This window comes from Tachyglossus aculeatus, chromosome 4, assembly GCF_015852505.1.
Source record: "Tachyglossus aculeatus isolate mTacAcu1 chromosome 4, mTacAcu1.pri, whole genome shotgun sequence".
Taxonomy (NCBI): Eukaryota; Metazoa; Chordata; class Mammalia; order Monotremata; family Tachyglossidae; genus Tachyglossus; species Tachyglossus aculeatus.
The window spans coordinates 55,766,467-55,790,243 of NC_052069.1; the positions used below are offsets into that span (position 1 = coordinate 55,766,467).

Below are 23,777 nucleotides of genomic sequence, written 5' to 3' on the forward strand. Positions count from 1 at the left end.
ACATTTTTATTCAGGGTGCAACATGCACCCACTTTTCAATTTGTTTTCAAAATGAAGAACTCATACTGAATGGATTTTTCTGCATTTGGGAGACTAGATTTTCTCCTTTATGAAACAATTGTCTGTGCTTATTTATTCCTGTGGCCACGCTGTAATTTTGAATTTGAGACATTCTGTGGAATTGTCTCACAGACATTCATTCATTCATTCAATCATATTTATTGAGCGCTTACTTACTGTGTGCAGAGCACTGTACTAAGTGCTTGGGAAGTACAAGTTGGCAACATATAGAGACGGTCCCTACCCAACAGCGGGCTCACAGTCTAGAAGGGAGAGACAGAGAACCAAACAAAACATATTAACAAAATAAAATAAATAGAATAAATATGTACAAGTAAAATAGAGTAATAAATATGTACAAACATATATACAGGTGCTGTGGGGAGGGGAAGGAGATGAGGTGGGGGATGGGGATGGGGGATGGGGATGGGGACATGACTAGAGGGTCCATGAAAAGACAGGTTAGACCCTTCAGAGTAATAATTACAATAATAATAATGGCATTAATTAAGCACTTACTATGTGCAAAGCACTGTTCTAAGTGCTGGGGAGGTTACAAGGTGATTCACACTCCTTTCCCCTGTAAATCCGTATTACTCCCTCACAGAGCTCTCCGCTCTCTGGACCCCACCCATCTTTCGGAGCGCCTCACACCCCACCTCGCCGCCCTCTCCTCTCTACCCAGTCTTGATGATCAGATTACTGCTCTCAACTCTACCCTTTCTACTCAGCTAGACTCGCTCGCTCCCCTTTCCCTTCGCCGCTCTCGCACCACTAACCCACAGCCCTGGATCACTGCCACTGTCCGCCTCCTTCGCTCTTATGCTCGAGCTGCCGAACGCCGCTGGCGAAAGTCTAAACACCATGCCAACCTCGTTCACTTCAAGTTTATCCTTTCCTGCCTTAACTCAGCCCTCTCTTCTGCCAGACAAAACTATTTCTCCTCCCTTATTGACACCCATGCCCATCACCCCCGCCAGCTCTTCCGTACATTCAACTCCCTTCTCAGGCCCCCGGTTCCTCCCCCTCCTCCTTCCCTCACCCCCAACGATCTGGTCTCCTACTTCATTAACAAAATTAAATCCATCAGGTCCGACCTCCCCAAAGTCTCTTCCCCCCTTTCTCCATCCCCCCGGCTCTCAACACTCTCTGCTACTCTCCCATCCTTCCCAGCGGTATCCTCAGAGGAACTCTCCTCCCTCCTCTCAAGTGCTACTCCGGCCACCTGTGCTTCTGACCCCATTCCCTCTCATCTTATGAAATCTCTCGCTCCATCCCTTCTCCCCTCCTTAACTTCCATCTTCAACCGCTCACTCTCCACTGGTTCCTTCCCCTCTGCCTTCAAACATGCCCATGTCTCTCCCATCCTAAAAAAACCCTCTCTTGACCCCACCTTACCTTCCAGTTATCGTCCCATATCCCTCCTACCATTCCTTTCCAAACTCCTTGAACGAATTGTCTACACGCGCTGCCTAGAATTCCTCAACAACAACTCTCTCCTCGACCCCCTCCAGTCTGGCTTCCGTCCCCTTCATTCCACGGAAACTGCCCTCTCAAAGGTCACCAATGACCTCCTGCTTGCCAAATCCAACGGCTCATATTCTGTCCTAATCCTCCTCGACCTCTCAGCTGCCTTTGACACTGTGGACCACCCCCTTCTCCTCAACACGCTACCTGACCTTGGCTTCACAGACTCCGTCCTCTCCTGGTTCTCCTCTTATCTCTCCGGTCGTTCTTTCTCAGTCTCTTTTGCAGGCTCCTCCTCCCCCTCCCATCCTCTTACTGTGGGGGTTCCCCAAGGTTCAGTGCTTGGTCCCCTTCTGTTCTCAATCTACACTCACTCCCTTGGTGACCTCATTCGCTCCCACGGCTTCAACTATCATCTCTACGCTGATGACACCCAGATCTACATCTCTGCCCCTGCTCTCTCCCCCTCCCTCCAGGCTCACATCTCCTCCTGCCTTCAGGACATCTCCATCTGAATGTCCGCCCGCCACCTAAAGCTCAACATGTCGAAGACTGAGCTCCTTGTCTTCCCTCCCAAACCTTGTCCTCTCCCTGACTTTCCCATCTCTGTTGACGGCACTACCATCCTTCCCGTCTCACAAGCCCGCAACCTTGGTGTCATCCTCGACTCCGCTCTCTCATTCACCCCTCACATCCAAGCCGTCACCAAAACCTGCCGGTCTCAGCTCCGCAACATTGCCAAGATCCGCCCTTTCCTCTCCATCCAAACCGCTACCCTGCTCATTCAAGCTCTCATCCTATCCCGTCTGGACTACTGCACCAGCCTTCTCTCTGATCTCCCATCCTCGTGTCTCTCTCCACTTCAGTCCATACTTCATGCTGCTGCCCGGATTATCTTTGTCCAGAAACGCTCTGGGCATATTACTCCCCTCCTCAAAAATCTCCAGTGGCTACCAATCAATCTGCGCATCAGGCAGAAACTCCTCACCCTGGGCTTCAAGGCTGTCCATCACCTCGCCCACTCCTAGCTCACCTCCCTTCTCTCCTTCTACAGCCCAGACCGCACCCTCCGCTCCTCTGCCGCCGCTAATCTCCTCACTGTACCTCGTTCTCGCCTGTCCCGCCATCGACCCCCGGCCCACGTCATCCCCCGGGCCTGGAATGCCCTCCCTCTGCCCCTCCGCCAAGCTAGCTCTCTTCCTCCTTTCAAGGCCCTGCTGAGAGCTCACCTCCTCCAGGAGGCCTTCCCAGACTGAGCCCCTTCCTTCCTCTCCCCCTCGTCCCCCTCTCCATCCCCCCATCTTACCTCCTTCCCTTCCCCACAGCACCTGTATATATGTATATATGGTTGTACATATTTATTACTCTATTTATTTATTTTACTTGTACATTTCTATCCTATTTATCTTATTTTGTTGGTATGTTTGGTTCTGTTCTCTGTCTCCCCATTTTAGACTGTGAGCCCACTGTTGGGTAGGGACTGTCTCTATGTGTTGCCAATTTATACTTCCCAAGCGCTTAGTACAGTGCTCTGCACATAGTAAGCGCTCAATAAATACGATTGATTGATTGATTGATCAGGTTGTCCCACAGGGGGCTCACAGTCTTAATCCCCATTTTACAGATGAGGGAACTGAGGCCCAGAGAAGTAAAGTGACTTGCCTACAGGCACACAGCTGACAAGTGGCAGAGCCGGGATTTGAACCCATGACCTCTGACTCCCAAGCCCGGGCTCTTTCCATTGAGCCACGCTGCTTCTCCTAGAGTAGGAGTAGGCTGTAGAGTAGGCTGCTGTCAGCAAGAAATGTAAAACTGGTTGGGTAAGTGGGGTTGGCTCCCGCAGAATATGGGGTGCGGCTGTGGAGGATGTCCCCTGGGAGGAAGCTGGGAATGGGGGGAAAAGCTCCTCCCTGCCCCCAGTCCTTCTCCTCTTCCTTCTGCTATATTGCTGTGTACTCGCCCAAGTACTTAGGACAGTGCCCTGCACACAGTAAGTGCTCTATAAGTACTAGAGAAACAGTGTGGCGCAGTGGAAAGAGCACGGGCTTGGGAGTCAGAGGTCATGGGTTCTAATCCCAACTCTGCCACATATGTCAGCTGTGTGACCCTGGGCAAGTCACTTAACTTCTCTGAGCCTGTTACCTCATCTGTGAAATGGAGATTAAGGCTGTGAGCCCCATGTGGGACAACCTGATTACCTTGTAGCCCCCGACCCCAACGCTTAGAACAGTGCTTTGCACCTAGTAAGCACTGAACAAATGACATCATTATTATTATAAATACGACTGATTGATTCTCCTCCTTCTTTTCCTCCTTCTCTTCCTCCTCCTCTTCCTTCTCTTCCTCTCCCCCCTCATCCTCCTCTTTCAGGAGCCAGGATTAATATATTGGATTGTTCTCTCCCAAGCACATGGTACAGTGTTCTGCACATAATAATTGGGATTAAGATTGTGAGCCCAGTGTGCGGCAACCTGATTACCTTGTATCTCCTCCTCTTCCTCCAGGAGGCCTTCCCAGACTGAGCCCCTTCCTTCCTCTCCCCCTCATCCCCCTCTCCATCCCCCCCATCTTACCTCCTTCCCTTCCCCACAGCACCTGTATATAGGTATGTATGTTTGTACGTATTTATTACTCTATTTGTTTATCTTACTTGTACATATCTATTCTATTTATTTTATTTTGTTAGTATGTTTGGTTTTGTTCTCTGTCTCCCCCTTCTAGACTATGAGCCCGCTGTTGGGTAGGGACTGTCTCTATATGTTGCTGACTTGTACTTCCCAAGCGCTTAGTACAGTGCTCTGCACACAGTAAGCGCTCAATAAATACGACTGATTGATTGATTGATTGTATCTACCCCAGTGCTTAGAACGGTGCTTGGCACATAGTAAGCGCTTGACAAATACTATAATTATTATAAGTGCTCAATAAAAACTATTGATGTTAGTGTTGGAGGATGGCAGCACAGTGTGACAAGTGGGGCATGAGGGCAGCCAGGCAATTTCAACCTTCATTCATTCATTCAATCCTATTTATTGAGTGCTTACTGTGTGCAGAGCACTGTACTAAGCGCTTGGGAAGTACAAATCGGCAACATATAGAGGCGGACCCCACCCAACCACGGGCTTACAGTCTGGAAGCCGGAGTCCCCTGTTGCTGTCGGGACAAGCTGGAGTCCCATGTAGGGATCTCGTCCTCTGAGCAGATTAGCAGTCTTTGGAAACGGTTGAATCAGTGTTACGAACCAGGTCAAAGTGATTCTCTTGTCAATCAATCAATCAATCGTATTTATTGGGCGCTTACTGTGTGCACGTCATCCCCCGGGCCTGGAATGCCCTCCCTCTGCCCCTCCGCCAAGCTAGCTCTCTTCCTCCCTTCAAGGCCCTGCTGAGAGCTCACCTCCTCCAGGAGGCCTTCCCAGACTGAGCCCCTTCCTTCCTCTCCCCCTCGTCCCCCTCTCCATCCCCCCATCTTACCTCCTTCCCTTCCCCATAGCACCTGTATATATGTATATATGGTTGTACATATTTATTACTCTATTTATTTATTTATTTATTTATTTATTTTACTTGTACATTTCTATCCTATTTTATTTTGTTGGTATGTTTGGTTCTGTTCTCTGTCTCCCCCTTTTAGACTGTGAGCCCACTGTTGGGTAGGGACTGTCTCTATGTGTTGCCAATTTGTACTTCCCAAGCGCTTAGTACAGTGCTCTGCACATAGTAAGCGCTCAATAAATACGATTGATTGATTGATTGATTCCTTCTCCCATCTCCCACATCCCCACTTCTTTGCTCCCCACCCTCCCAATAAGGCCTACCTGCTGGTGCTCCTGGGGCTTTGCACTGTTAAAACCAAGCAGTAGCACTCAGAGGCGGCCCTGCAGACGGAGGCAACCTGAGTGTCACCCCTTCTCTCAGAGGGCCCGGGCCAGGCCTTCTTGGACGGGAACCAGAGCGAGAGCTGTTTGTCTGTCAATCAATCAATCAATCAGTCGTATTTATTGAGCGCTTACTGTGTGCAGAGCGCTTGGGAATTACAAGTTGGCAACACATAGAGACAGTCCCTACCCAACAGTGGGCTCACAGTCTAAAAGGGGGAGACAGAGAACAAAACCAAACATACTAACAAAATAAAATAAATAGAATAGATATGTACAAGTAAAATAAATAAATAAATAGAGTAATAATTATGTACAAACATATATACATATATACAGGTGCTGTGGGGAAGGGAAGGAGGTAAGATGAGGGGGAGACTCCACTTCCCCGGGGGCCAGGAGTAGCTGGGACGAGACTGCAGATTTTTCCCCTGCTCAGCATTCTGAAGCCATGTTATTTGAGCTTGTCCTTATTTGCTATGTTTTTTTTTTTACACTTCTTACCTTGTAGGCTGGTGTGAGACAGCTTTATGTACAGATCGACTTCGCAGCCATGTAGCGGAGTCGTCAGAACTTGGGCTCTTTGGACCAAAGTTTTCTGGTACTGTACCGTTGGAACATTGCACCCGTCTTTTAAAATGGAGCTACCACCACCACTACCGTTCCTCAAGACCAAACAGGCGGAGCTGCCTTTTGCTGTCTACTGGAAGAGTTCGCGACTGAGGAATCAAAATTAAAAGGATATGTCCTGGACTTCTGGTCTTGTCTTTTGTACTCTATGAGACCATTTTGATTTCTGGGGGTTTCTATGGGTCTTTTCGGGGGGCGAGGGTGGGGGACGAAGGGGAGAGATGAGATTGGGACTTCGGGTTTAAATCTTTTCTACGTTTGTCATTTCAGTCAGAGAAGGGGACTGTGGGCCCGGGATCCTGGGTCAGTCACATCTTCATTGAAGCTGCTGAAACCACTATTCATTCCCACAAAACCAGTGTTACAGAGAAATTGGAAAACTGTTTTGTATGTAATGTCACAGCTGTTGACATTCTTCGATGTAATCTTATGTTGTAAAATTGTTTGTACTTTGCAAACTTAATGAACTGAACCATATTGGGTTTTCAAAGTGCCTTTGCATCAGAAAATGTACTTGCGAGCATGGATACGGAACATCGAGGGGTTTTATGATTTTTATGGGAATACTGTAACGTACCCAAATGAGATTCTTGCTGTTGATGTATACCAAATTTTTTGTGTACTTCAAGCGTGGTTTTAGCTGTAAAAACAGATTCCTTTTAAGTGTTGCATCTGTCAAAAAATAAAAAAAAGTACCATTTCAGATTTTGAACATTTCCATTATCGAGGAAAATGGCTTGTGGCGATGCTTTTAAAAAAGATCTCAGACATCTGATGTGTGAATCCGCTCTAATTAAAAAATCTACCAGACTCCTGATCATTTCTATGAAAGCAACCATGCCCCAAAGGCAGGCGGAGCCCCAGGCCTCGTGGCACTAATTTGGTAATTAACTAATGCCCACTGCTGCCTGGTAATTGAAAGAAAGGGGCAATTGCAAGAACTGGAAAAGAATGGCTGCCTCTTAGGATGGTGTGGGGGGTGCTACTGCTTTTGCTTTTTTTCTTTCAGATGCTGATTCATTCATCTTTGTTTTCCTGTACCAGCTTTGCACAGTGCAATAACTCTCTGTAACCCTAAAGCTTGATTGCCGTGAGTTCTGTAGACTGGTTGCCTGCTCTCGAGTCGGGGGAGAGGGGCAGTGCCACAGATTAAACTGACAGAGCATCATGTGGGGAACTCTTCTTAACCTGGGTACATCCAGTAGACATGAAGGAAAAGTGCTATTTTGGATTGTTTTTGATTTAACTGAAGCTTGAGGGAGTGGGAGCAGAAATATTCTCTGTCAGAATGTCCCCTTTCTGTGTATTATACTGTATTCTGGAATGCGTTTCCAGAATTCCCCTTTAAATAGTTTTTTTTTCCCCGCTGCCTCACCCTGGAGACTTACCTAAAATTAAAATTTTAGTACTGGAAATGGCCTAGTGCTAAAATAGCAATGTGTGAATTTCTTTTCTGGTGTCTGTCTAACTTTCAGTCCATGTTAGTGACCATTGATTAGAAAATGATGCTTGGATAATCACAGATGGTAGATGGTTTTGGTAAAATTGGAATATATGTTATGTTGTATCACCAAGGAAACTGTACCTCCTTTCCCATCATTGCACCCCACATTGTAAACAAAATACGAACAAAGAAGAAGTGTGGCCTAATGGATAGAGCCTGGGACTCAGAAGGACCTGGGTTCTAATGCTGATGCTGCCACTTGTCTGCTGTGTGACCTTGGGTAAGTCATTTCACTTCTTTATATCTGTTACCTCATGTGTAAAACAGGAATTAAGACTATGAGCCCACTTCGGACAAGGACTGTGTCCAACCCAATTTGCTTGTGTCCACCCCGGTGCTTAGTGGAATGTGTGGAACGTAGTAAGCGCTAAACAAAACCCACTGTTATTGCTCTTACTGGTTTTTAGAAACTGGTGATTCTCACTTGCAAACGATGCAGAAATTCCAAATGACGGGCATTGCTGAGCTCAGGGGTTCCTGCAGTTTGAATCCGTTTAACTGTAGCAATTGTGCAGAGCTGTGGGGGCAATAGGGTAGTTAAAGGCGACTTTAATGTTGCTTTGTTTTGCTCATAGTAAGTGCTAAACAAATACCATTATTATTATTATTATTATTATTATTATTACATGTACAATTAGATTTTGGGGATCTTTGTCCCTGTGAAATTCCAATTTATTCTGTTGTATGTCACAGAAGCATTTGGGATGTGTACAAGTCTGGAATATCTACCCTGACCGAGGGATTTGGGACAGATGCCCTGGAAAAACAAGACCACGGGAAATTTCAAACCTGGAAAGGAGAGCCGTTAGGAAACTGAGTAGGTGATCTGCACGTTAGATTAGGTTTTGAGGGAGACTGACCCCACTTTTGAAGCAGTAAGTGTATTACCCAGCTATTATTCTGTTTACGACTCCAGGTTTCACCATCTCCACCATCCAGCATTTAAAAATGTTTAATGCTTTCATAGCACCTGCCATTTTAATTGTCTGTGCAATACATCTCCAGTAAATGCGTTCAAGTACTTTGCCTTACTTCTGTGGAGGCTTATTCTGGGGAATTAATGGCGAAAAACGTCGATGAAGCAGAAACATGGCAGTGAGTCACTTTTATTTTTAATTAGAAGTATTTACACATGTGAGTATGTGGGTGTAAATTATACACACATACCCATATGTAAAAATGTGATGATATAGCGGAAGGCCAATTTTCTCATTTTTCCTCACAAACAGTAGCACTGACTTATTAATACACATGTACCAAGGATATTATTGGAGTGCAGCAATGAATTACTGAGTTATTAATGAATACCTTTTTAAATATGGAAAAGAGTTGGTGGTATTTTGGGTCTAAGGAGCTTTGCAGGCATCATATTCCAGAGAATGAGTGGATTTTTGATGCTGGCTGTGCTTAAAACAATATTCTTTGCCGAATTTTTGAATTCATGGGGAAGTTTACCCAGCCATTTGAACTTCCCTAAACAGAAATATCTGTGGTACCACCTTTTATCAAGATGGTGTTAATCAAGATGCAATGTTTTTAAAATGCACACAGCTTCCTCGCTGTGGTTGGAGAAAATGCAAATGTCTGAAGGACAGTATCTTATCTATTTTGCCTGCAGTCCATGGAGTTGCAGAATACTTTGTGGAAGGCTTATTTTTGGTAGGCCGCAGCAGATTTGTCAGCCCCAGGAAGAATATTTGGTATATTTGGCAAATCAAGCAGCCGTTAGTATTCTTTTTTTTTTCCATACATCCTGAAAAATAACAAAGTGCTTTCTAAAGCACATGCATCCTTGTACCCATTGTGTCTGGAATATGAAAAAACTTTGGGGTGAATATGAGTTCACCCATACCTGGCAGAGTGGCAAGCGTTATAGGAAGATAGAAACCTCGGGGTAACTCCTGCCTCCTAACTCTGAAAATGCACAGCCCAGTTGTTGAATTAAAATTTAGCCAAGGGAGGGTTTGGGGCTCATCAGTTGTTTTGCTTTCAAACGAGTCCAGTGTTCCTCTCAGGGGGGAAAAGCATAAAAGCTACAAACTGTTTTGGATGTGGCAGGTGACTTTTGATTTTTTTGATTTTTGGAGTGCTTTTTTTAATTTTTTTAATTAATGGTATTTGTTAAAGCACTTACTACATGCCAAGAACTGTACTGAGTGCCGGGGAAGACACAGGGTTGGACACAGGCCATGTCCCACATTGGACTCACGATTTTAGTCCCCATTTTTACAGATGGGGTAACTGAGGTAAAGGGAAGTGAAGTGACTTGCCCAAGGTCACACAACAGACAAGTGGTACAGCTGGGATTAGAACTCGGGTGCTCTGACTCCGAGGTCTGGGCCGTTTCCACTAGGCTACACTGTAGGTGATGATTTGCAATTAAAATAATTGGAAATTATTTAAAAATTGAAAATTGAACACAAAAGATGATTATATATATATATATATATGTATGTATATATATATATATATATATATATATATATATATATATATATATGTATGTATATATATATATATATATATATATACAAGATGACCTCACTAAGCTGTATCCAGGCTTCTGAAATCAAGGTTCAAATTAGTCTTTGTCCTAATGATGTTTCTTAAACAGGTGCGTACTAAAACTGATTTCAGTCTACTGCTTTAAGTTTAGAAGATACACCTTCAGCTTTGGGATTTTTTTTTTTTAATTGTATTTGTTAAATGCTTACTGTGTTCCAGGCACTTTACTAAGCACTGGGATGGATACAAGCTAAGCAGGTTGGACATAGTCAATAAACATGGAGCTCACAATCTTAATCCACATTTTCCAGATGAGGTAACTGAAACACAGAGAAGTAAAGTGAGTTGCCCAAGGTCACACAGCAGACAAGTGGTAGAGCAGGCATTAGAACCCAGGTCTTCGGACACCCAGGCCTGTGCTCTCCACTAGGCCATGCTGCTTGTCACAGAGTTGTGCTGACTACAACAGAAAACCAAATCAAATGGGAAAAATATAGAAGTGGAGTAAGGCTGATAGTTTGAAGCCTTCCCGCCCCTGCAGCTGCTCTGTAGTTTAATTTTCGGACCTTGAGTAAATGTTCTTGACGCAATGCCCTTCTTTCCTATTCCTGCATTCATTCAATCATATTTATTGAGCACTTACTGTGTGCAGAGCACTGTACTAAGCGCTTGGAAAGTACTGTTCCTTAAAACCGTTAGATGCAAAGGACTCTGTGTCAGCCCCAGGGAGTGATAGCGGACATGATGCTGTATTCTCATGTTCAAAGGTAGCAGCTGTTGTATTGGCAAAACTACTGTTCATATCTGAGATGGTCAGATCTTTGACAAATCAAATCTGCTGGTGATAAATGTAAGGGTGAATGGTGGGGGGGTATTTAGTTATGAACTGTCAGCATCTGAGGCAGAAGTTGAGGTGGGGGGCGGTCACTTTTTAGTGTACAGTAACCATCTAGTTATGACTTTCTTTCAAAAATGCAATGTTTTTATTGGCAGTTCCTCAGAGAACCCTGAGGTAAGTGTCATTGTCAAGACAAGGGGGCTCAGAGGGCTACGACTTGCCTAGTTAGTGCCAAAACTGAAAAGACAGGCCTTGGGCCTCAGACATCGTGGGGCTGGTCTTAATCTGGCAGATTGGAGCTATTTTGCTGATTTATTTGCAGACTTTGTCATTTTCCGATTGATTTCGAGGCTGATTTGCTTGGTGTGGTTTGTTTGGTATCATCTAGACTGTGAGCCCGTTGTTTGGTAGGGACTGTCTCAGTTGCCGAATTGTACTTTCCAAGTGCTCAGTACAGTCCTCTGCACACAGTATGTGCTCAATAAATATGATTGAAGGAAAGCATTGGAAGGAAATGGGTTGTGCAAGTGCAGCATATTTAACACAGACTGTATCTGAACTGAATCATTCATTCAATCTTATTTACTGAGCGCTTACTGTGTGCAGAGCACTGCACTAAGCACTTGGGGAAATAGAGTACAGCAATAACAGAGACAGTCCCTGCCCACAACGAGCTCACAGTCGACAGGGGATTCCTCTAGTTTCCCTTCAGCACTTAGTTAAATGCCATTATTATTATTTAATTCTTCTGGGATAGGAGCAAGCAGGGTGCTTGTGTCAGTCTTCATGAAAAGGATTTTTTATCTAGGCAATGGCTTCCTCCTGGCCCACAGAGTTTTTGGCTCAGTTTCTTTCCTTCTCTTTCAAAAGGCCTTGGAGTTCAGTGACCACTACATTCCTCCTGCCTGAACCTGCTTCTGGCCTTTCAGTGCTCAGACATCAATCAATCAATCAATCGTATTTATTGAGCGCTTACTGTGTGCAGAGCACTGTACTAAGTGCTTGGGAAGTACAAGTTGGCAACATGTAGAGACTGTCCCTACCCAACAGTGGGCTCACAGTCTAAAAGGGGGAGACAGAGAACAAAACCAAACATACTAACAAAATAAAATAAATAGAATAGATATGTACAAGTAAAATAAATAGAGTAATAAATATGTACAAACATATATACAGGTGCTGTGGGGAAGGGAAGGAGGTAAGATGGGGGGGATGGAGAGGGGGACGAGTGGGAGTTGGCCATGGCTGGCCAACCTACTCAGTCATGCTGTTTCTACCATAGTCTTCCCATCTGTCCGTTGGTGGAAAGTTTTGGTATGAATTTATCCTTGCAGGGAGACACGCTCCCTCCCACCCTCCCCCCGGATCGTTTTATATGTATAATTGCAATTTGAAACCAGCTGGCGATTGGGTTCCAGACGGTATTTGATTAGATCAGCTATCTCAAACATTTCCATAAGGTATCCCTCCATCCCATCACTTCAGCACACCCTGGTGATATCGGCGACACAGATAAATACTACTAGACGGGCAGCAGTTTTAAGTATGTGAATTTGGATGACTAGTTCCACAAAGAGTTGTTTTATAGGTGAAATACTGTGAAAGAGAATTGCCAAAACCATTCCCAACAACACAGTACAGCATCTGTGTGGCACACGATCTTCTGCCTTCAGTGAATGATGACATGAAGTGATTGCTATGCCAAAATACTTAAGTATTTAAGTAGAAACAGAGGTTACATGCTAAACATCAAGTTCTGAAGGACTGAATATTGTAACTTAATTGTGCAATGTAAGAAATCAGTATGTATATTTACTTTTTTACTTGATGGCCATCTTCTGTAAAGTATGTTTAGCATCAAATGTATTTAAAAAATTATGAAAGGGCACATCAAATTTTTCTTCAATAAAAGCTTCTGTTGAAACATCTGTACCTGAACTGTATTTATTTTGTATTTTATAGGACAGTGGGTTTTACGCTACTTGGAGTGGAAAAGTCTTATAAAGGAAAGGATGGAGGGAGAGGCCGGGGATTGACTAACCCATTGTCCAACAAACCCAGTAGCCTGAAAACAGGAGGTTCCTGTGCCTCTGGGCTGGGGCTGGGTGTACACAACAATGCTCAGAGTGCTCCCTCTTCATCTATGCTGGGGTCTAATCCTGGCTCTGCCACTTCATAATAATAATAATAATAATGGTATTTGTTAAACACTTACTATGTGCCAAGCGCTGTTCTAAGCCCTGAGGTAGATACAGGGTTATCAGATTGTCCCACGTGGGGCTCACAGTGTGGCTTGGTGGAAAGAGCCCGGGCTTGGGATTCAGAGGTCATGGGTTCTAATTCCGACTCTGCCACTTGTCTGCCGTGTGACCTTGGGCAAGTCACTTCACTTTTCTGTGCCTCAGTTCCCACATCTGTAAAATGGGGATGAAGACTGTGAGCCCCATGTGGGATAACCTGATTACCTTGTATCCACCCCAGTGCTTGGCATGTGGTAAGCGCTAAACAAACACCAACATTATTATTATTACTATTATTATTAATCCCCATTTTACAGATGAGGTAACAGAGGCACAGAGAAGTTAAGTGACTTTCCCAAGGTCAAACAGCAGACCTCCCCTCCCCCACCCCCATCTGCACTGTGAGCCCACTGTTGGGTAGGGACCATCTCTATATGGTGCCAACTTGTACTTCCCAAGCACTTATTACAGTGCTCTGCACACAGTAAGCGCTCAATAAATACGATTGATAAGTGGTGGAGTCTGAATTAGAACCCACGACCTCTGACTCCCAAGCCTGTGCTCTTTCCACTGAGCCATGCTGCTTCTCACTTGTCTGCTGTGTGACCCTGAGCAAGCCATGCCTCATTTCATCTGTAAAATGGGGATTGAAAATTGAAAGCTCCACATGGGACAAGGACTATATCCAACTTAATTTGCTTATATACACCCTGGAGTTTATTACACAGTCTGGTACATAGTAAATGCTTAACACATACCATCATCATTATTATTATTATTACACAATTTCTTTCTAGCCCCTCCCAAGCTAGAAATCCCAACCCTGAAATGTTAGTCACTTGTGTTGCTTTTGGTTGTCTGGAGAATTGTTTTTATCTAACCCCTCTACAGTGGTGACCCCATTGAGCTATTGGCTTTCCTTTTGAGTGCTTAGTATGGTGCTCTGCACACAGTAAACACTCAATAAATGGTTGATTAGTTGATTTCTAGGGCCCTTTGCAGAGGAGCTTTGTAGGTGATCATCTGGAAAGAGGTTAAGGCGGAAAACTAATGATAATAGCAATAATAATAATAATAGTATTTGTTAAGTGCTTACTATGCTGTTCTAAGTGCTGGGGTAGATACAAGCTAATCAGGTTGGACACAGTCCCTGTCCCAAATGGGGCTCACTGTCTTAATCCCCATTTTATAGTTGAGGAAACTGAGGCACAGAGAAGTGAAGTGACTTACCCAAGGTCAAGGAGCAGACAAGTGACAACAGGTTTAGAAGCCTGGTCTTTCTGAAGCTCAGGCCCGTACTCTACCCACTAGGCCAATCATCATCATCATCATCATCAATCATATTTGTTGAGCGCTTACTGTGTGCAGAGCACTGTACTAAGCGCTCTATCCCCCTGACTAAGGAACCATGATCGGCAGCTAGCTAAATTTGGGGACGGGAAACCATATCTCTCCAAATCAGCACAGGTTCTTTATGGAACGGTTAAACTAGCTATGTTTTTGTTGCTCCTCTTAAACTTGCAAGAGTATTTCTCCTCAACCCATTGCTTGTGGTCACACACTGGAATCCGGAATAAGTCACCTGCTACACAACAGATTTGGCATTATCAGAGTATTTATTGTTCTTTCACCATATCTTACTCTCCATGTCCAATGGGTATTATGTGTTTCATGGCTTAGATAAATCTGGTATCATTCCCATTTTACTGCTGACGGAAGGTAAATTCCCGGCAAAACAGGGTTTCCAAACGGGTTTTTCTCTCATTCCATTTGGGGCAGGACAGAAACCATTCCAAAAGGAAAGCTGCTTCCCCATTCTAACAATCCAGCCTCCTGTAGGATACGGAGGGCAACCGCGGCAAGGGCCAAGCTGCATGGAAGGCAATGCAGCCCAAGTTCATTGTTGTGGAAAGCAGTAAGGGAGCAGCATGCAGCTCCTACTGTGGATGTCTGGCCAAAAGATAAGATGCTTACATTGCAAAACCAATGGGTTGAACTCTGGTCAATGAAAATTTCACTCCCAAAATCATTTGTAGGCACACATTGCCAACGCCCCACGCAACACTTACCTACCTTCACTGACTCAGGAACAAATGTCCCTGGCTGACCAACTGATGCTCTGTTGAGGCTGGCCGAGAGTTAAGTGGGATTGAAATGTTGATTTGGAAGTGTTTGAGTCCTGTCTGTTTCGTGATATCGGGAAAGCATTTCATTCAGGATGTGGGCATTTCCCACCCCTCTCTGCTGGTGTGTTTTCAGACTTGCACGTATTTCAGATTTGGCCGGATCAGCCCACTGCCATTTTACCAAACTTGATTCTTCTAAAAAATGCACAGTAACAAATAAGGACCGGAAATATTAGGCTTCCCTGTCTTACAGTTTCTTATATAGCCAAGCAGCTCTCTACTACCTTAAGAGTCACCCTCCTCATTCTACTTATTCATTCAATCGCATTTATTGAGATTACTGTGTGCAGAGCACTGTACTAAGCGCTTCTCGGTCATCTCAATCAACTAGAATTTCCTCAACAGCCACTGCTTGTAACCATACAATATGCCCCCCCCACGCCCCCGCAAAAAAAAAAAGTAGCCAAACGTCTACTTCAACAAGGTTTGGCAGGGGGCTGAGGAATATGTTCACAAGAAAGGAAACTCGAGCCTAGGGTTTCAGGAATAGTGTCATGGCCATTTGTCCTTGGGCTTCCCAAAATCCTTAAGGCATGGCAGATAAACCACATGTGCCCTCTCCTCCTTGACCTCCAAGCAGGACTAAGGAGTGAGAGGAAGTTGTGCAACTTTACCAGACTGTATCTGCCCCTGGAGAGTTAAGCTTTGCAAAGTTGTGCGTCACACTACTTCCCTTGTGTAATGATTTTTACATGGATTGGGCTGGACTCTCCTGAATTCCAAAACAAGAAGTTCCCACCCTAGTAATTACTTATTTGGATGAAGGATTTCCCTTTCCCATTTTCATTGATTTAGGCTTGGCGGTTAGTTAGGCAAGGCGTCTGGCCTGCTTCACTATTAACCCTCAATCCTTGTCATTTTGACGCTTTTTAATGCTTCCTCACTAAATTAAGATGCACCGCCATAATTACAGTTGCCTAGGAGTTCATTTCACTTCCAAAAGTAAGCTCAAAAATTCAGATTAATTCTTCCTCCCACCTCCTTTTTCTGAAGGAACTGTAATGGAGTAACTGTTATCTTGGGGAGTCATCATTCATTCATTAGTATTTACTGAGCACTTACTGTGTGCAAAGCACTGTAGTAAGTGCTTGGGACTTGGCACAGTCTTTTAGACTGTGAGCCCACTGTTGGGTAGGGACTGTCTCTATATGTTGCCAACTTGTACTTCCCAAGCGCTTAGTACAGTGCTCTGCACACAGTAAGCGCTCAATAAATATGATTGATTGATTGATTGGGAGAGTACAATATAACAAAAACAGACACATTCGCTGCCCACAACAAGCTTACAGTCTAGATTCTCATCCATCTAAATGGCATTAGGTAAATCAAGGAGGATTGGTATTAAGTCTAAATCCACTCGGCTTCTCAAGACAAGAAAATTTGGAAAGTATCACTGTTCATTTCCTGGATGATGTCATTCATCGGCTGATGTCAATTACTACAAAACTACAGTCATACATACCGCCACCGAAGATAGCTTTGAGTAACCTCTCTCACACCATATACAGCTCAATGAGAAGTTTTGGTAGGTTTCTTGCCATGGGAGAAAAATACAGGGGCTGCGCTGATCCCAGAAAAGGGCAGTGTGCTAAGGCTAACAAATACATTGAAAAGAAAACATCTCCTATTATGGAGCATTAAGTACCAGCTTCCAGGGAGTAGTGAGAACCACTATCCCCATGGGTTTCCAGCTAGTGGCAAAGCATTTTCCACCCCTAGGACTTCTTGGGATGGAATCCCAGCCTCTCCCATCTGACGGCCCCTAATGAGACCTGAGCAGAACGGGAAAAAGACTTCTAGTTCCTACACCAAGCTGAAAAGACCCCAAATGGAGTATGCCCTCTACGGATTTAAAAGCCTGTCTTCCCCCAAGTCCCCCCAGCTGCCCCTGCATACGCTTTTCACCCCACACTCAAACTGACAAGCTGACACCTATATTGTGGAGACAAAACACTCATCTGCTCGGGGAAGAGCAATCATCTTTATCACCCCTAAGTGTCACAGCACTTTAGCAAAGCTTCATACACCTGGGAGCCAAATTGGTATCCTATTTTTGTAAAATAGAAGCAAAGGGGTCAAATAAGTTTCAAATAGGTTATATCAAATAATAATAATAATTGTGGTATTTGTAAAGCACTTACTGTGTGCCAGGCACTGTACTAAACACTTGAGGGGGAATACAAGCAATAGGATTGGACACAGCCCCTGTTCCACACTGGGCTCATAGCCTTAATCCCCATTTTACAGATGAGGTAATTGAGGACCAGAAAGGTGAAGTGACTTGACCAAGGTCACACAGCAGACAAGTGGCAGAACCAGAATTAGACCCTATGACCTTCCGACTCCCGGGCCCAGAGTCCATCCACTAGGCCATGCTACTTCTCTATGGCAGAAACACCTTTTCTAGTAAAGCTTGTCTACAGCAATGCAGAGTTACTAAAACAACAACAACCCCAAAACAGAACAAAATACCACTTAGCCAGTTGCATATAAATAAGGTTAAGTTATGTTTAGCAAGCTGGTGAATGTCAGAGCCTTTTTCCTGCAGTTACAGATTCGTAAGTTTTTTCTTTCACTTCAGGCATAAGTAAGCTTTCTGTTTACTTATATGTGGAAAAATGCCAATTATTTTGACAGAATGACAGCTAGCATCCACAATGTGACAGTTACACAACGCAACAGAGTCTGTGCCATGTGATTAGGATATTAGCTTAAATGAAAGCAGCCCGTTCAGACACGGGGACTGCTCTGCTGTTCCTCCAGCTGCGTGGGACTGCTGCCTGGAGGTCTCCCCCTTCTCCACAGCTGCCACTGCACATTATCATCAAGTGCAAGCAGACCGGCTCTTCTTCCAGCAAGGCCCAGAAGACAGGGAAGCCAGAGCCGAGTACATGAAGTGTCGCCGATCGTGCGTGCGCTCAGTCATCGCTGTCACCCCCATCCACCCTATGTAAAATGGGATTTGGTTAAGTTAGAATGACTCAATGCCAGCTACCCTTTAAATTAACCTCCAAATGCAGTCAAAGCATTTTTTTTAACCCTGGGTTTTATGGAAAGGGAGACCTATACAACCACTCTGTTCCTATGTAGGAATTTGTGGGTTTTCTTGCAAGTCAGCATATTCATCCGATGATGGCAACACTGACTGGCATCGTGGGGACTGACTGCCCTTCCACAGGACGTCCAGGTTTTGTTGTAGAGAACTTACCTCATGGAAGGACCTCACTAGTTCCTTTTGTATGCAAGTATGAGGCAGAGAGTTGGTCCTTTTTTCCCACAACTTTATGGTTTATTATAAATATTTGAGTGGAAATTAAACAAAGTAAAAATGGCAGCTCTAAGTGAGATCCCGTCATTATGCAAACGTTTCAACTCTCTTCAGCCACTGAAAACATCTTGAGCATGTCCATTTCCAGAGGATGCATGGTGCCCGTTATAATCAGGGAGTGTAAAGGTCCACCCAGGTCTACTGTACACAGTTGCTGTAAGGTGCCTGCCACAATCTTTTGGTCCTCTGCCCCGACTCTGGCTAGGCCGACACACATGGTCTCTTCGCTGATTCCTGCGGCAGAGAAAAGGATTTCTCAATCTCAGTTTACCAGTGACTTTTTTTTAACGTATTTGTTAACTGCTTACTATGTGTTGAGCACTATTCTAAGTGCTGGAGTAGATACAAGTTAATCAGATCAGACAGAGTTCCTGCCCCATATGGAGCTCACGGTCTAAGCAGGACGATATTTAAACAGTTGAAATTTAGAGCCAATGAACTGCTCTTCTGTGCTCTGAAAAGTGATGTGCATAAAACCCGTGTAATAAGTTCAACCCCACTGAGCAGCAGTGAGTGTTTTAGTCTAGTTCATTTCGACTCTCGGGCTTACACAAGAGAGCAGTGGCTCGGGTTTTCGGGTTTTGTTTGTTTGAGAAGATTGGGACTAGACTGTGGGGGCTCTTTTCTTCCTTGGGATTGTGTACCTGTCATAGGGTTTCCTACATTCACCAAAGGTAGATTTCCTAACACACTGTCAGTATCACCTTTGTGGAAATCTGCCAAGTTTGGGGAATATGACAGGCAGGGGTGAGCACAGACTTCTAATGGAATCCTCCTTCTCAGGGCGAGTTGGAGGCACAGAAACCCAGCGTCTCAAAAGGACACAAAAAGATGGCCTAACTCGAAGGTTGAAACAAGAACATTGCAAATGTAAAACTGATTTTAGAGGGCCAATTGCCATTTCTCCACAAACCGTCACTTTCTAAGGAGACCTTGGGAGTATGGAGCCTGCACGCCACACCACAACGGTCACAGCGTTGATGGGACAGGCGGCAGGAGATAGCCTGGAACTCTAAATTACCTGGTTCTTCTCCCAGGAGTCTTCGATTTTGAACAACTTCCAAAAGTTGTCCAGCTGCTTGGTTCACACTCATAAACCGCGGCGGGTCATAGATCTTCTTTCCCCTGAAAGAAGCAAAACCGAGTTTTGGTTGTCCTTCAGGCTAAACTACACAACACTGTAAATAACGCTGATGATTCCTGAGGTATGCCCGACTTTCACCTCAAAAGTTTTTTTGGAAGCCTCCTGCTGCACAGAACTTTGATTAAAGTTGAGGCCTTATCTCTCTAGTTTCCCTTTACACTAGTAAACCATGTGAGTGTTTACATTTGATTTTGATGGTATCAGGAGGGGGGAAAAAAAAAGAACCTTTGCACCGTAAAGATTCTTTTGCTTTTCTATAAACAGATAAAGTGGAAAAGAATAGACGAGAGTCAGCGGAGGGTTTCGTAGCGTGCAATGTTGGTTTCCTTACTGCTGCTTGGCACCACAGAATGCTTCACTCATCTCTTTCCCTTTCCATAAAGGAAGGTCCTGAAAAGGCTGATGATGAAACTTGTTCATTGCCATATCAAGTAACACACTTTTCCAGAGACCACAGAAATGAAAAATGCTTATCTGGGAACAACACTGATAAGGACTATTTTTCTTCATTGATTTCAGACGTCACGTACAGTTAAGCATTTATTAATTGTATTAATTGGGTGCTTACTGTGTGCGGAGCACTATACTAAGTGCTTGGGAGAGTACAACATAACAGGGCTAGTAGACCGTTTCCCTGTCACAAGGAATGAACTCAAATACCATTGATTGATTAAATAAAATATGTGTACTGTTTTCAGCAATTTGTTCTCAGCAATTACTCACTTCATTAAATTTTCCAAAGATTGCTCTTTCACTTTGATATCTGCAAGAAGGGCAACAAATCTCATTATATTCACATTTAAGTCAGTCATCTTACATTTTTAGAAACATTCCTTGCATTATACCTGCATGTCATACTAACATTTTCTTCTTCATTTCCCTTAGGACTTTAAATCTGAATTATTCAAGATTAATTGACAGAGAGACTAAATGGGACCCAAACTACTCTGACCACATTAAAGGGAAAGCAATTCTACATGGTTCTACGTGGGCTTCTGAATTTTAACACTGAGGAAAGGCTAAGAAAAAGTAGTTATATTTAGCTATTCATTTAGGGTTCTTTAAAAATATTTGACTGGCTACAATGTGTAGAGCTAGGGCAAGGTACAAGAATGAAAGTTAGCAAATGAATTACAAAATACAGAGACATTTTTATACAAATCATGGAATTCATATTGTGTCCAATATGTAAACAGACATCTAGTTTGCTGCTTTGGAATCAGCTGTTTCCTATGGACAGAAAGCAAAAAGTCAGGATGATCACAGGAACACAACACACAGTAACAGCTGTTTCCTGTATCTAATTTGGAAAACACAGTGATGAGCCAAACTATCAGAGGCTTTTCAGCAGCTTTCTAGAGTAGATAAAAAAGACACTGAAGCTGTAGCTGGTAAGGACAAATACAAAGTTTAAACTTCAGGTGCATTTATTTTTGAGTGCTGTAAGGCCTAGAGACAAACGGGGCTACTTCCACATAAAAAGTTACTACCACGAGGTAAGCAGCGAGCTGGAACAAGGCCCAAGGGAGAAATTGCACATCTGCAGTATCTGCTTCACCCAGGCCAGAAACCTAATTATAATTCCACTTTAAGGGGTTTTAAACTGCTTACAAGATGAGTTTAAGCCTATTAATGCTAAGCATTCTGACTGTTAAGAAAACTCTGGCTCAAGACAATCCAAAGGGATGTAAATTTTCCCAGCTCCTATTTGAGCTAGAGCACAATGCTAATAATATTCAAGTCCAAAGGCACTTACCAAGTAGGCACAAAGTGTGGAGGCCACTAAGTCTATTCTTCTTGACTTTGTCAAAAAAACTTTCTGGCTTCCAGGTGTCCGTCCAGAAAACGATAGAAACGGTTTCTCCAAAACTGTACAACTGAAACACCGAGAGGCCATTGATATAGGCATACCCCAAGTTACAGCCAATCTGCAAGAGCACCCAACACTGGAATTCAACTGGTATTGTGATACCCTGCCCTGGATTAGAAGCGCCCTGGGATATAACCCATACCCAGCTCTCCTAATGCCTGTGGATTTCACATTACGGAACACTTGCACCGTTGAACTCACTCACATCAATGCTGTGAGCATGCACACAGGCAGTTTCCTCAAATATGTGGCAACCTGTGTCCAAACAGGCTTGCACTGGGGGAAAATTCCCTATTTGCATTCTAGTTAAAACACTTACTAAAAACCTGCTTCATGCCATAACTGTCCCATGTACTGGCACCTGACCTGACACATGAACCCAAGCACCAGGACAGATCACCACAGGTGAGGAAATCTCTCCCTGCCTTCTCCCTTCTGGGCTGAGACTCAAAAACCACCAATAGATGCGACGTGGAGGAGCCCTACCCGCAATCTGTGTCAGATTTTCAAGACTTTAACAGATACCCTCCCCTGAGTGGATAACCAAAGATACTGAACTGCAGAAGCAACTAAAGTTAGAAATGGATGATGCAGATGTTAAGGAGGAAACTGACTTTACAGGAGTGACTGGACGTAACAACTGAGATGGGGTTCATGTACACTGGGTAAGTCAGAAAATTGTGTAGGATGTATCTTTCAGTTACACACCTTGTGGGGTGATCATGAACTGGTGTGTTTGTGTGTGTTTACACTCCCCCCCAACCCCCCGCTTAAAAAAACAAGGACAAATAGTCAGTGATTCACTGTTAATAATTAATAATAGTTATAGTATTTAAGTGCTTCCTGTGTGTCAAGCACTGGGGAAGATACCAGATGATCATGTCAGACACAGTCCCTGTCCCACACAGGACTCACAGTCTGGTCTAGTAGGAGGGAGAACAGGTATTGAATCCCCATTTTACAGATGAGATGACTGAGGCACGGAGAAGTTAAGTGACTTGACCAAGGTCACACAGCAGACTCGTGGCAGAGTCAGGATTGGAAACCAGGTGCTCGGATCCCCAGTCCAGTGCTCTTTCCGCTAGGCCATGTTGGCATTTGCGGTCCCTGGCCTTATATTAATTTTTGTCTCTACTTGATACTTCGCAAGCTTTGGCTCCAAAGGTGCCACTCCTTTCTTGATTGCAGCGCGCCAGACTGGTGTTTCGGCCACCGTTGCCTCCAAGTTGTTGGAGGCTGAATTTTACCATGCCCTTAAATTTTTTTTCCTCTGTCCCTCTTTTAGAGGCCCCATTTTAGCTCAACATTCAGCAGCTGCTTGGGTAATCGACTGCTGGGTGGGGCCCCAAGGAAACGGAGATCCAGCACATACAGATTGATATCTTACCTACAGAGACGTCCTCAGTGCTGAGGGTGGACTGCAGCAATAGTGACAACAGGAGACGGTAAGCAAAAAGATAGGGTTGGAGCGGCCGCCGCTGGCTGATTTAAAATTCCAGCATGGAACCTGGAAGAGTTTAAGCAGAAGACAGGCCAGGGGTGTCATAAGGACAGCTCCATTTTCCTTACCATCTCCTGGGACTGTGCAGCTCTGAGCTGGCCTCTCTTCCACTACTACTGAGGCCGGGGGCTAGCTGGCGAAGCAGCATGGCGTAATGGTTAGAGCACAGGCCTGGCAGTCGGACTGTCATGGGTTCTAATCTCAGCTCTGCCACTTGTCTGCTGTGCGGCCTTGGGCAAGTCACTTCATTTCTTTGTGCCTCAGTTACCTCACCTGGAAAATGGAGATTGAAACTGCGAGCCCCAGTTGGGAGAGGGACGGTGCCCAACCCAATTTGCTTATGTATACTGCAGCCCATAGTTAGCCCCTAACAAATACCAAATACCATAAATTATTATTATCAGCTGGCTGGTTTCTTGCGCCAGACCCTAGGGACTTTATCCTGGAATTTCTGACCAGTTAATCCCTGTGTGGCAGCTGCTGCCCCAGTCCTCTGTGTGTGAAGAACTTTTCTGTGAGTCAGTACATTAGCATGCATATTTCATCTCTCTTTCCCTCCCTCTTCCTCTCACCGCCCCCTCTCTTTGTCTCTCTCCCTCTCCCCCCCCACCCCCTCCCGATCCTGTG

The 23,777-nt window shown here is 44.5% G+C and overlaps 2 protein-coding genes across 3 annotated transcripts in view; one reads left to right on the plus strand and one right to left on the minus strand.

The window, feature by feature from the left end:
• SLC30A7 (solute carrier family 30 member 7) overlaps nt 1-7,471 on the plus strand; it is a 107,441-nt gene extending 99,970 nt beyond the window's left edge. Inside the window, exon 11 of the mRNA XM_038745777.1 lies at nt 5,916-7,471. Coding sequence (XP_038601705.1) covers nt 5,916-5,963 — 48 coding nt within the window. The 3' untranslated portion in view covers nt 5,964-7,471. The remainder of the gene's footprint in view (nt 1-5,915) is intronic.
• Nucleotides 7,472-18,573: 11,102 nt separating this feature from the next.
• The window catches only part of DPH5 (diphthamide biosynthesis 5), a 41,188-nt gene continuing 35,984 nt past the window's right edge, over nt 18,574-23,777 (minus strand). For both annotated transcript variants that reach the window (XM_038745901.1, XM_038745902.1), the window contains exons 5-8: nt 21,536-21,656; nt 20,503-20,542; nt 19,657-19,760; nt 18,574-18,869 (exon numbers count right to left, since the gene is read on the minus strand). In XM_038745901.1, coding sequence (XP_038601829.1) covers nt 18,676-18,869; nt 19,657-19,760; nt 20,503-20,542; nt 21,536-21,656 — 459 coding nt within the window. In that variant the 3' untranslated portion in view covers nt 18,574-18,675. The remainder of the gene's footprint in view (nt 18,870-19,656; nt 19,761-20,502; nt 20,543-21,535; nt 21,657-23,777) is intronic.